General features: G+C 30.0%; 4 protein-coding genes across 12 annotated transcripts in view; 3 read left to right on the forward strand and 1 right to left on the reverse strand.

Annotated features, from left to right (window-relative positions):
* Positions 1-13572, reverse strand: part of LOC126840847 (uncharacterized) — a 126891-nt gene that overhangs the window by 31599 nt on the left and 81720 nt on the right. The gene's annotated exons all lie outside the window — the stretch shown is intronic.
* LOC126840788 (uncharacterized) lies at positions 1714-3484 on the forward strand. Its single transcript, XM_050576726.1, has 4 exons — positions 1714-1916; positions 1985-2047; positions 2129-2368; positions 3420-3484. Exons 1-4 carry the CDS (start codon positions 1823-1825, stop codon positions 3482-3484), a joined length of 462 nt encoding a protein of 153 aa, XP_050432683.1. The 5' UTR covers positions 1714-1822.
* On the forward strand, positions 3080-9681 carry LOC126840846 (uncharacterized). Its single transcript, XM_050576812.1, has 18 exons — positions 3080-3291; positions 4232-4370; positions 4498-4566; positions 5413-5449; positions 5513-5653; positions 5718-5849; positions 5919-6055; positions 6197-6386; positions 6503-6573; positions 7031-7253; positions 7338-7459; positions 7531-7726; positions 7804-7943; positions 8010-8175; positions 8308-8549; positions 8631-8703; positions 8828-9039; positions 9446-9681. Exons 3-18 carry the CDS (start codon positions 4564-4566, stop codon positions 9605-9607), a joined length of 2247 nt encoding a protein of 748 aa, XP_050432769.1. The 5' UTR covers positions 3080-3291; positions 4232-4370; positions 4498-4563; the 3' UTR covers positions 9608-9681.
* Positions 11528-13572, forward strand: part of LOC126840845 (triple functional domain protein) — a 102041-nt gene continuing 99996 nt past the window's right edge. For all 3 annotated transcript variants that reach the window (XM_050576808.1, XM_050576810.1, XM_050576809.1), the window contains exon 1: positions 11528-11854. The gene's annotated coding sequence lies outside the window, so the exon portion shown is untranslated. The remainder of the gene's footprint in view (positions 11855-13572) is intronic.

Consider the following 13572-nt stretch of genomic DNA (forward strand, 5'->3'; position numbering starts at 1 on the left):
CCCGAAAAACAAAAAAAATTGTACCCCCCCTAGGGGGTGCGAAATGGGTATAGTTTAAGTTTGACACAACTGACGTGTGCGGGCATACCAAATAATTATTTCTTATACATTTCAACTCGATCCGACTATTTTTCTCGAAATTATAGCCAGTAAAAGTTCTAACTTAAAAACTCGTACGGTTTTTTTTTTCGTTTTTTCAACTTTCGTCTGTGAAGAATTAAACTTTTTCAACTTTTACCCCCCCCCCCCCCCCCCCAAAGTACCAACTAGATGAAATTTGCGATTTATAGAGTTGCTACTCGAAGGAATTGGTCCAGTATTAAAAAAGTTACAGTGTATACAGATAAAAAAAAAACACACATCAGAGTAAAACCAATACCTTCTCGCTTTGCATCGAAGCTACAATCAAGTAATGTAAATTATGTCAGTATAAAGTTTTATTAAAAAAATATTTGTTTTAGCTTGGATCACTGTCAAATTAAAAAAACAACTTGACTCCACTTAGCTAACTCATTGTAATGGTTTATACGGTTTTGAGGTTTTTAAAATTGTGAATTTTAAATATGATTTGAATTTTTTAACATGTTTCGAATTCTAGGTAACTAAGCTTGAAAGTGATTAAAACAATGAAAGTATAGCAACGTTCCGAATAATATTTTAGTTAGTAGACATGTATTTTATGATTTATGTGTAATCGGATATGTAACTGCAGTTGTTATCAAATACATTCGGCTAAAAATACAACAAAATCATTAATTCTAATAAGTAATAACTAAGACAACAGATACCTCCTAATAAAGTTCAAAGATTAAAATGATAATTAGAATTAGAATTCTACATATATTATAAATGCTACTATAATACGTTTTTTGTAAACAGTTTATTTGCATTGTGCATATCATCATTTTATGATTGCAAATTAATATGTTAAACTGTTATTTTGTACTTGATTTATTCAACGTTTTAGATATTCATCTACCTAAAATCTACTTCACATTAAAAGTTAAGCAAAAAGTTATCAATATTTGTTTATAATACGTTTGTACAGGTAATTGTAAACGTGTTGAAATTAATTTTAAAAAAAATAATAGGAATTTATCGTTTATTTTCTTGCTTTATCGTCATATACCTATTCAATTATTCATAATTAATCATCTATTTAGATCGATTTAAAAATTGTTCATTATTAAATACTTCTAATCAGTGCTTGTTAATAATAGAGTTAACACGTTGACTGCCACGCCTATTTCAGTGTGTTATCCATTGACGCCACAATATTTTTTTACAACTTTAAACTTTATTTCTATTATTAGACCCCTCATGGCCCACTTAAAAATTCTACTGAGGGGCAAAAATGACTAAAATATTCTGGTTTAGGCCTACTTATTTCAATCCACTCTGCAACGATTTCATATTTAGCTATTTTAAGAATCGATTATGCTTTAAAATCAATATTGGATAATAAAGTAAACAGACATTTGGAATCGGTGTGCATGAGATTGGAGGAAAGTGTGGGTAGTAGTTTCATTGGAATTACAGAGGTGAAGAAAAATGTGTAGTAGTTTTGAAGATTACATTATTTATAAACCTGTAGTAAGGCCAGCAATACAGTAAGACATGTAAACTAAGCACTATAACTAAAATGAGAATGTGCCATTTAAAATATAATCGGTTCAAACTACCTACTCGATAACATTATTATCATAAATAGTCTACATTAGCTGCGATTCGAAAAGCGTTAGTGCCACGGATAACTCTGTGGCTAGCACATATAGTGAATTATAATATTAGGTAATATAATATTGTTTAACTTAACGTTAAAATGGCTCTAAAGTGTCAACTATTTGTATTTGTATTTTTTCTATTGAATTCATCACTAGCACTTAAATTCACGACCGAAATCAAATCGCATTATGGTATGGTATATTTTGTAGGGAACGCCAAAACATGTTTACAATTAAAAATGTATTTTTTCAATTTTCAGATAACAATTTTGATATTACGACTGTTTTCAAGCTAGACGAAAATAACGATACTCTTACGACATGTAATACAAATTTATGAGCATTATTCTTATTTACTGTATATTTATAAATTTGATTTTAAATTTTAAATAAATCTAAATTAGGCTCGAGACCGGATAAATCACTTGGTATTACTGCCAACCTTAGAGGCTGCTATAACGGTGAAATACATCTGAGAAAAAATGCAATTGGCATTCCAGTAAGCTTTAATGGAAGAGTTCTTAGTCAAAAGGAAAATACTCTAGAATTTATTGTAGATTCGTATTATAAAAAAAATTATATTACAAACAATCCCGTTGAGTACAACCCGTCATATTGGATGTTTGGCACAGAATTTGATACACGTGAGTAGATTGGCATTATATAGTATTTATAGAGAAAGTTACAAAATTATTTTAAAAGGCAACCTTTAATTTTGATTTATCCAACTTTATATTAGAGATGTCCCAATTGTGGGTTATAATTTGTTTACAATTTACACAAAATAATATAGGTTAAAAAACTAGTTTATAAATGTTTGACTTCTGAGTTTAAAACTCATAATATTTTTTGTATGTTAAAAAATCCTTCTTTTCCCAATTTCAGTGATTTGAAAATTTAGAATGTAGATGGTAAAACAAAAAAAAATTATCGGTTAATGCTCAAAACCTTTAGAATACAAGTTATATCTCTACTCTCTTTAACTGCGGATTACCATATTTTTACTTTTATTGGGTTTCTCAATTCAACAAATTTTTAAGTTCGTGTTTTATGATATAAGGGTATTTTTTTTAATTTTAATGAAAAATCAATTTGTATTATTTAGGGCAAATGATATATGTCATTATACTACCTAATCAAATTTAATTACGTCAACTAATTTAAGTTAACATGATCAATTACTATTAATTTCTTCTAGTTACATAACTTTTAAATCTATTTTTGTACGAGTTAGTATTTATATGAGTTTTTATTCGATTGTTTTATACCTTTAATCTTTTTATTCATAAGACAATTATAGCACCTTATGCTTAATTTTAAGCCATTATTAATAGCAAATTATGTAATAGGATCTCTGATACAAGCAACAGGAGGTTTGATAAAAACTAATTCACGATATCATAGACCTAATTATCCTTTTAATATCAGTTGGACACCGGATACTACAACGAAAGGATGTTTATCACTTACATATGCAACAAGCTATTCGCCAACCGTATATTTAAATTTATATGAAGAAGAAATCAGTTCACCAATAATATCATATACAATACCTACCACATACGAGGTAAGTAATAAGACTATTATTATATAATTTAAAATTAAATTATTGTAACTTACGTAAAATTACGGCACTCTGTAAATTGTTTAGAAATAGTCGAATTAGTTTCAAATTTGTATGGGAATTTTTTTTAGACATAGTACTACCATTGACGAAGGGAACAATCGTTACCGTTAAACGATCAACGTTCACAGCCTAAAATAGTACCACAAACCCTTTCCCCTAGAAGGAATACAACTTTTTCTTTATATCGCTTTTTTAGGTAAAGTTTAAGGTCTGAAAATTAGACCGATGGTAGATCTAAAATAGGGCTATAACATAATAGTTTTCTCAAAAATCTATATTTAAACTTATTTTATTAAGGAAAACCAAAAATAGGGGGAAATTACATTTTGTAGTCTGTTTCTAGATTGCTATTAGTAAGTGTGTCAAACAGTCAACGAGTTAGGTTTTATGATATATAGGTCACTATATGGGAATAAATTATTCTAGATAGAATATCAACCCTTATCGTATCCACCTTAATACCAAAAATACTTTAATTTGAATTACATTATTGTCATCTTAAGTACAATGCTTTTATCGATATTTGTACTTTCATCATTACAAAATCACATCGCAGCGTTTGTTTGAAAGTGATTTTATCACTTTTAGTTGTAATAATTCATATAAACCTGGACCTCCCGCGCCACAATGTGCTCCGTGCCCACTATGTCACGACTCCTATCTGTACTGGTTTTTTTTTATGATCACACCTACTACCACTTTTTGATCAGTAGTACAATCTAAAAAAAATTGTTTATCCTTAATATTTAAATGTAATTTTTTTCATCTAATAGGTAATTTAAAACACGTGGCTAGTATTGTTTACTTTGTGTCATTTACCACAATAACAACAATTAAAATAATTTAAATGACACATTACAAAGACCTGCTTTTTTTATAGGCCAATTTGAAAACTTTGATATTGCGAACTAACGAATTATTTTTAAGAAAAAATACTTATCATTTAGTTATTACCTTAAAATATGATGGGTATAACGATGGATATTTTGGACTTAAGAGAATAGCTCAATGCAATGAAGGTAAGTAAACGACAATACTGATTAAAACGAGTTGTTGAAGTCATTTTAAACAGTAATTGTAATATAATATATATATATATATACTATATAACTTTATATGCACTTATTTTTATTTATTTTTTTGTAGACGAAGAAGTCTACAAAATATCCGGAACTGAAGTTTCTTCCCTTTCAGCTAACATCTATCAACTAGATGGTAATGTTACTTCTGTTATAGTTAAAATTGAAATATATACATTTAGTCGTCTTTTATAAACGACAAGGTTGGAAATATAAATATTTTATTATTTCTACAGATATATGACAATATACCGCACTATCAGAACATTAGTGTAGTTACTCTCTTTTTGTTTCACATATACATACACATATAAGATAAAACAATTTTCTTTCATTGTTTAACACGTTCATTTATAACAGTTTGACTTTCTATGCTAGTTTATTGCAAGGAACGTGATTTTTAATATAAGAATTAATGTTAAAATCGTAAATTTTTGAGATACTACCCTAATGTAATGATAGTGCGAACTGCGATGTGTGTCTGGATGCTTAATATCACTTTTCCAAAGTGACATAATGTGAACTTGTTTCTTCTAACCACTGATTTTTAATTATAGTTTACACTACCGTAGTTCACACCTAACGAAACTTTTAGTTTTACCATTTTTATGTTTAACCTACATAGAACTTATAAAATATATATGGACGGTGTTTATAAGAGAAGGTATATTCTAAAATGAAAAACATGTTGAATTTTATATCATCATCTAATTGTTGCTCTAACATATACATTTTTTATGTACAGAACTTTTAACGAATAATTGGGAAACAACGAAACCGGTGCCCGTGTTTAAAAAATTGTTATAAGCGTACAAAAAACATCTTTTAACGAGTTGTCCAAAACCTAATTGATTTTACAGACCATTATAATAGACCAGTTTTATTGCGCTAAATCTAGTTTATGATTCTTTGCAACATAAAAAACGATTAAACCTATAGCTATGTTGTACTGTTGGTTTAATACAATTGTACATTTTTATAGGCTCAAAATCAGCTGATTCCGACTCTTGTTTACAAAGGTGAAGTGAACAAGTTAGTAATATAAAGATAGTGGACTGATATTAACCTTTTAATTACTTTAGAATGCAATAAAAACAAATTTGGTTCTGACTGTTCTGGAACATGCTCGACTCGGGAAACGTTTTGTCAACGCATGCTATTTTGTACTTCACGTTATGGATGCTCGTGTGCTTCAGGATATACCGGACAATTTTGTGACCAAAGTATTTATTTTGAACCTTTTAATGCTAGGTTAATACTGATTTTTATGAAAATTAAATATTACAGAATGTCCTTTGGGAACGTACGGTCGAGATTGCCAAAAAAAATGCGGAGAAAATTGTAATTCGTGCGATATCTATACGGGCGTTTGCATTGGTGGATGCAAAAATAATTTCATTTTACCAAACTGCACTGAAAGTAAAATTATTTTATTATTTTTTATATTAATAACATAATATTTATGCAATAAAATATCTATTCTTGTAGAATATCCGTGGCTAATAACTCCTCCGCAATTGGTTTCATCTGATTATAATTCTGTTAAATTAAATGTAAGTTTTGAGATTAATAATATCGCCGGAAGCAAACAGAAAACTCCTTTATACTATCAAATAGTTTACAAGGTATGTAATTTACCCATGAACTTGTGATTTTTGATTTATTTATTATTATCAAGACGATGTTAATAAAATAGTTGCACGACATGCTAATGTTTTCTGAATAATATTCCGGACATACCTAATAATATATCTATTTCATAATAGCAAGCGACTAGCACTTCAAATTTTGATATTTTGGATATTAAAAAAATTGGCGATTCTAACTACAACATAGAAAAAATCGACAATTTATTGCTGGGAACTGAATATACGTTTGGGGCCGTTGTAATAACAAACGACGGAAATTTTAACGATGAGGACATAAACACTAAAAGCTACAAAACTCAATGTCTAAGTAAACCATTAAATAATAACCTTAGCTCATTTACACTAATGATTAGTAGGCTCAATGTTCACAATAAACATTTTTAATTAAAAATTAAGATTAGCAATGTTGTTTGTTTTTTTTAGTCCCTAAGAACATAGACTACAGACTAAAACTTGCTAAGGACGCCAAGAACATTACTGTCACTTGGGAAAAGGTAATATAATTAATGATTATACGAAATGTAGTAAAATACTGACACTTTCTTAGTAGCTATAGTTGTGTATTTTTTTAGATGTTTTGTGTAGCTTAGTCTAGATAGTTTTCTCTATTTTCCAGATTTATACCATACCATATTAGATTCGTTATTATTATTAAATATAATTTTGTATTAAATTTCATTAACAAATAACATAAAACGGCTAGATTAGGTATATTTCTTATTTCTAAGTTTATACTTTACAGTATTATTATTAGCATATGGGCTATGGCTTCGGCAAACACAAACAAATAAATAATAATTCATAAATTTATTTGTTTATTATGAATATACGGGCTGAGCCCTTTTAGTACAATTAACGAGTAAAATAACAGGTATACAGTATACACACGGACTTTAAACAGTCAAAAGAAAAATTGTTTTTATTTAATACGTCAATTTTTATATTCTACAGTACAACAAAAAAGATATCCTAGAATGCGAGATCAAAAATTACATGATCAAATTAATATTCAACCAGAAAAAAAATCTGCATGAAGTTGCATATACTTCAAGTAATAAGTACGATTTTTACAATCTAGTACCGGGTCATACTTACGCTGTTCAAGTCTCTGCAATCACAACATTTGGACCAACCGAACCTTCAGATTTATATTATGAAACCACAGACGTGCAAGGTCAGCACTCAAGAGAAACATATTTACCTACTACGAGTAAACAAGAAATAAATTATTTTTAATGTAATTTTTTATTGATTGCAGGATACATCAGTATCAGAAACATCACGGCTAATACAATTGACTCCGATACGATTTTACATTTAACATGGGACTTGAATAATGACGATATAGATGCCCCTATAACTTACATGATCAAATACAAGGTGTGTTTAAAAATATTTATTTTTTTATATCATTTTCCTTTGATTAGTTTACTCAAACTATTGATTTTCAGATCAACCGACATTATAGTTGTTCTCGACGAACCGTCGATAGTAATTGGACCAAAATAGTTATTGACAATAAAACGGAATGTAATATACTGGATTTAATTCCCAATACTCAGTACATCATAAAAGTAGAACCGATCACAACTGGTTACACATACGGCCCAAATGAAAATACGGTTTTCGGAAAAACAACCACATCGAGTAATTATGCTTTTATTATACATTCAATCGGGTGTCAAAAGAAAAGATGTTAATTCTTGTTTTGTTTTACATTACAGCTCCTAGTTTAGCGCCAGTTTTAGACGTTAGCCAACCGATATATGTGAATAATCAAACTGCTTTGATAAAGTGGTATGTGGATAAAGAAAAATGTAACAAGCTAAACGGAATTGTAACGGGTTTCCACATAGTGCTTAAGGTAAGAAATTAGAAATTTGATTACACACTTAGTATTACAAAAGTTTATATCGTTATAATGTTACAGAATTTAATGGACATGACACAAACAGTAAAAGAAACGGAGGAAACCGCAGTAGAATATACTAATTTAAATCCCACTACCGATTACGAATTAAGAGTATACATAAAAACCGACAAAGGGTTCAACGTGAACTATGCGTTGTTAGTGCCTTTTAAAACCAAATCAAAGTGTATGTTGTTAATTGTTATAAATTAGTAAACATATTTCGTTAAATTGCAAGACAATGCGAGTTAATGTCTATGAAGATATTCAATTAATGTGAGTATTGTATATATTTTCAAAAGTCTAAATTGTTTTCTAGATTTACCGCCAGTAGAGGAGTTGTCCGTCTACAAAAAAAACCCGAAATCTAGAGAAATTGGTCTGAGATGGAACTATCGCAACGATACTGAAGTGAACGGTTTTATAATCCAAGCAAACCCAGACAGTCAAAAAACAAATGTGAAACAAAAGACAATAGAACCGCTTAAATGTAAAGCATGGCCTACGATGTACTGCACAACGGTCGATAACTTGACACGCAGTACCCAATATACAATTAAAGTATTTGAGATACACGCATACATTTATTTTTTTCATATTGTGTTATAACAAAACTATATAACATATTATTATGTTTGATAGGTTTTAGCGAAGTCTGTAGATTACCCGTCAGGAGGACTGCCGGGATCTATTAACTTTAATACGATGGATGGATGTATGTAAAATGCATATTTTTTTTTTTTGTTAATTGCAAAACAGTAAAATCTAGAACGGCTGATCTCTAGTGATAAGAAATATTTATTTTACTACGTCGTCCTTATATTTGCATTTCCCAATAGCTCCAGACGAACCAAAAAACATTAAAGCAATCTGTGTTGACACCAAAAACGTGACAATCGAATGGGACATCCCTTGGGTGTTTAACGGTGCTCTAAACTCGTTCATAATCAATGTGGAAGAAATATCTGCTGTTGATGCTGATTCGTGTTGTGCAAGTTTTCCGGTTATGGAGTTACAAGTGACTGAAGAATTGCCAACATACAACTACACGGTAATAAACTTTTCAAATTTATCTTTAGGGTGTCGGTGCCGAAAAAAATGTTTTTTGCCAATTCTTAACTTTTAGGTTTAACTGTGATGTGTAATAATTAGCTTAGTAATTAGGACACTATTTTGGCAGTTCATTTATTTTTCGGACTATCACAGTATTCTTGACAGTGATTTAAATTAACAAAAATGCTCTTACAGGAAAAACTCTCACGCCTCGGAAATATGTCGAACTGCAAAAAGTTTTCACCTTTCAAATAAAAAAAAAAAACGATTAAAATCCTACTATTCTACAGGACGTGAGAGTTTTTCCAGTGAGACATGTTTTTGGTACTAAAATCGTACCGGCTCCGACAGCCTTAAATAAAAAAAACAATTACTCATTAAAAACATTTTTATTTACTTTTTAGATAAACGACCTGAAACCTGGTTCAACTTATTTAATTGGAGTAATGTCGAAGACTTCGTGGTATAGTCAAGCTAACAAAATACATGTTACCACGTTGTTAGACACAGCAGCTGAAATGTTACCGTCTGAAGTATCAGAGGACAATAGTACAGAAACAAACTGATTTACAGTGATATAAACATAATCATAATTAAGATATTTTTTAAAAGTTATTTTAATATATTCGTATCGTTTATAATATTACTATAAAAAAAAATTAATTAAAATAATATATATATATATTTAAATACATTTATTTTTCCTTTACCTTCTTTATAAAAGCTTCAAGCAAGTACTGGAAAAGCCATATCTGTTTTCAAAAATATTGTCGGATTACCCCATTTAGAGTACGGTTAAAATTATAATGGGTTATTTTCGCCCGAAATAAACAAAACCCAACCCTTTAACATATTATGATAAAATAAAAATAAAATTATTATATTCTGAATAAATAGAGTGAACATGATATCGATCAAACTAACTAATCAAATATACTATAACTCAAGTAAACGGGTAAATAAATAAAAAAAAACCGAATAGATAATTCACTATTTAGTCTTTACACACATCTTTAGTCACTAAGTGGACTGGCAAAAATTGTAAATATGGAAAAGATAGTTTCAGAAATTAAGATACTTAATATACTTTTTTACAACAAAGCGACAATATAGCCCCAACCGCTAATATACCGTAAGTTAGGTTGCCTATCTATATTTTATAAGGCGCTGATTTTTTTTTTTGGTTTTTCAACATCTCGTTGAAAACCTACTTCTTAAGGAGCTAGATATAGGCAATTTTTTTTTACAAAATTTTAGTTTAAACGTTAAACTGTGATGCGTAATTGTTAGTTCAGTAATTAAGACACTTTTTTTTTGGCAGTTAAGTAATTTTTCGGCCTAAATTGACATGGTTGAAATTCATTAAGACTCCATTTTTCCTTAAACCCTTTCCTATATAATACACTTTAAAACCAGGCCGCTTTCAATCCCATTAACAGGACGCCACACTGCCCATTTTAAGAAGTAAATTATAGGCAATTGGTTTACAAAATCTCAACTTAAACTGTGATGTGTAATTATTAGTTCTGAAGTTAGGACTCTTTTTTTTCAAATTATTTTTAGAACTATCACAGCATCCTTGACAGCGGTTAAAAAAAATATATATATAATAGGGGTATAGCGTCCTCTTTACAAACATTTTTTGACAATTTCAACGGACTAACAGGGGCTTGCCTTGGTAATCCGTATTATGACTGTATTAAACGGTTTAAATAAATGTTTATTCCAATTGTTAGTTGCATTAGAATGCATGAAAAAATCAGTGAATAAAGAAACATCAACTACAGCTCATCAACTTTTACGAAATATTAAATGAGCTGCCTGGAAAATGCTTAGAATTATATTATAATTTTGTATTACCTGATAGTGGTGCTTTTAAAAAAAGAGTTTTTGCTTTGGAAAACAAAATGGCTAAAAATAGAAAAAAATAAAAGACCGTCAAATGCGTTATAACTTCTTGTTGAATATAATGGCATTAAAACATACTTGAGGTCAAGTGAAAATCGACAGCTTGCTTTAGCTTTTCTTACAACGACATACCAGATGAAGTTGTACCAAAGTTTGCATCAGCATCAAGAAGAACGGAATTAATTCTATAACAGCTAATTCATTCATTTTTATCTTATTTTTGACTAAACAAATATACATAAAATATTAAATCTATTTTGTTCGTAAAATTAATATAGTATAATATACTTACGTTTATTCGAATTTGATATTATTCCAAGTTTTGAAGTTTAAGTTAAACTGTTTAACTTTAACGCTCCTGCTACAGGCCCGCACAACGAAGGAACGCTGAAATCGGCTGCCGCCGCCGCCGCGACGCGAATTACCGTACGTTCCGCATTCGTGCGTTGCACGTGGTCACACTGTAAGCGGGTCGAAAGTCCGGTGGCGGCCGACTAGATGGCGGTGCCGTCCGTCGATCACCCGTTGTCAGTTGTTTGCACTCGGGCGAACACAAAACAGAACACTCAACACGGGCTAATCGTCTGTGCGGGCGCGTCGAACTCGTTAGCCGCTGGCTCGTGTGTGTGTGTGTGTGTGTGTGTGTTTGTGCGTTTGTGTGTTTACACGGTCGTCGCTTATAAACAGAACGACGTTTTGTGAGGAAAAAAAAATTAATTTAAAAAAAAAGAAACCCCCCCAAGACTCCTATTTTTTAGGTGTAGTGAAGTGCATCGGTGTTGTATTTTTTTTTTCGGCCCGGTCATGTGTCGACGGATACTCGTGGACTAGACGTAGCAGCACCTAGAGCGGTTATGTGATCCCTAGGATTTTCGGCCAAAGCAACAGTTTGAAAAAAAAAAACCGTAAGTACAATATTAATATGTATGCTGATTTTCAAAAACAATATCGAGCTTTGCTCGGGGATGTCTTCTCTATTCATCCCTCTACCCCCCAAAAAAAAAAAAACGGTAATTTGAATTTATGTTGGCTCCGATCGCTTGTCGTCGTTGTCCTGCCCGATCGATCGTTGTCTCGTAAAGACATGTCACCGCATCGAATACAAACCATTGATACAACCAAAGTCGTATTTTTTTTTTTTTAATTTTGAAACTACCTATTTTTGAATTTTTATTTATCAAATCAAGTCATCAGTAGAAAAATGTATAGGAAAAAAACTACATTCTCGGCTTCGAGTCGAAGGTAATACGGTTATTTTTTCAAAGTATTGTCTATCGAGTGAATAGACTATAAAAGTTTATCTAACGTCTCGGGTCAAAGTATAAATTGTGAGTCCAGACTGACATGCATACTATGCTTTTACATATTATTATTATCATAATCGAGGTTTCTTCGTCTTCATTTATTTTTTATCTTACAACAGTTTATTGTACAGTTCACAAGCTTATTGAAAAACGAGTAATAAGACGTACTTTTTATCATAAGAGCATTTCTAATGTTAAATCTATATATTCGCGTTATGATAGTGTGTAATTTTTTATATTGATCGAAATGTTTGATTTTTTCAAATTAATTAAAACCATTGGTTTTTCAACGAAAGTAATTTTTACAAAATATACACAACTCGTTAAAAGTGTGCATGTTTACCGCTACGGAGCACTGTTGTCCGGCCGGCTTACCGGATATTTTAAGAAACAACCGTTCAGCTTGTTTACAGTGATATCATTTTTGTAAAAATGTATATTATAATTTAGAAAAGTAAGCTAATTTGTGGATTTTTGAAATTCTAATTGCATTTTCTAAATACATTTTCTATCTTCCTATGATTACCAAAAGTTTTAAAAATTAATTTATTTTTAAAATACGTTGATCTTGTTGAGTAACTTTTTTCACACAAGTGATTAGTGTTATCCACTTGATGAAGTTGAAAATTGAATTTACTTTATGTAACAATGTTATATGCTTAACTTGGTCAATTATTATGTATCAAATTTATTAGTTTGTTCATTATAATTATCATATTAAAATATTTCTCAATTATTTTCCACAACAATTCATTGTTTTGCAATAATGTTAATCTAAAATTTAACTTTAAAATTAGTTGTTATTGAACACTGTAATGATAAAAATATAATTTATTTCAAGCATATTTGCATGTATTCTCTATTCAGAATAGTAATAGCCGGAATTCTAGCCATTGAATATTAAACTTTATCCGGGTGTACCACATTAGGTTAAATTGTCGTCACCGGCAGATTAGTTTAATTATTCAGAATATATGGTGTAGCGCTTGCTGTCTATAATGTATTATTGTTATAATTTGGTTTATATTGCTGCTTAAATTTGTATGAAATTGTATTCATCAAATTCATTAATTTAATCAAAATTAACACAAAATATGAGGGTTATTATTTAGCTGACATATTATAATATATCCGATTATCTTCTTAAATGTCTGTTAAACTAGCTTGATTTGCTCAATTTAGAACACACCCTTGGTATGCTTCGAATGTACAATTCTTAAGTACAGTTTCAATTTTAATTTTTAAAGTTGTTTAGGTTTTTACTAGATATTTTTTTGATAGTTGAAAAAATTTTATTATTCAAATGTTTTAAGAAAGAA

This window comes from Adelges cooleyi, unplaced genomic scaffold, assembly GCF_023614345.1.
Source record: "Adelges cooleyi isolate 19-005CV unplaced genomic scaffold, UGA_ACOO_1.1 ACOO_flye_CR_arks_rails_tigmint_CR_PRNA_376, whole genome shotgun sequence".
NCBI classification, from domain to species: Eukaryota; Metazoa; Arthropoda; class Insecta; order Hemiptera; family Adelgidae; genus Adelges; species Adelges cooleyi.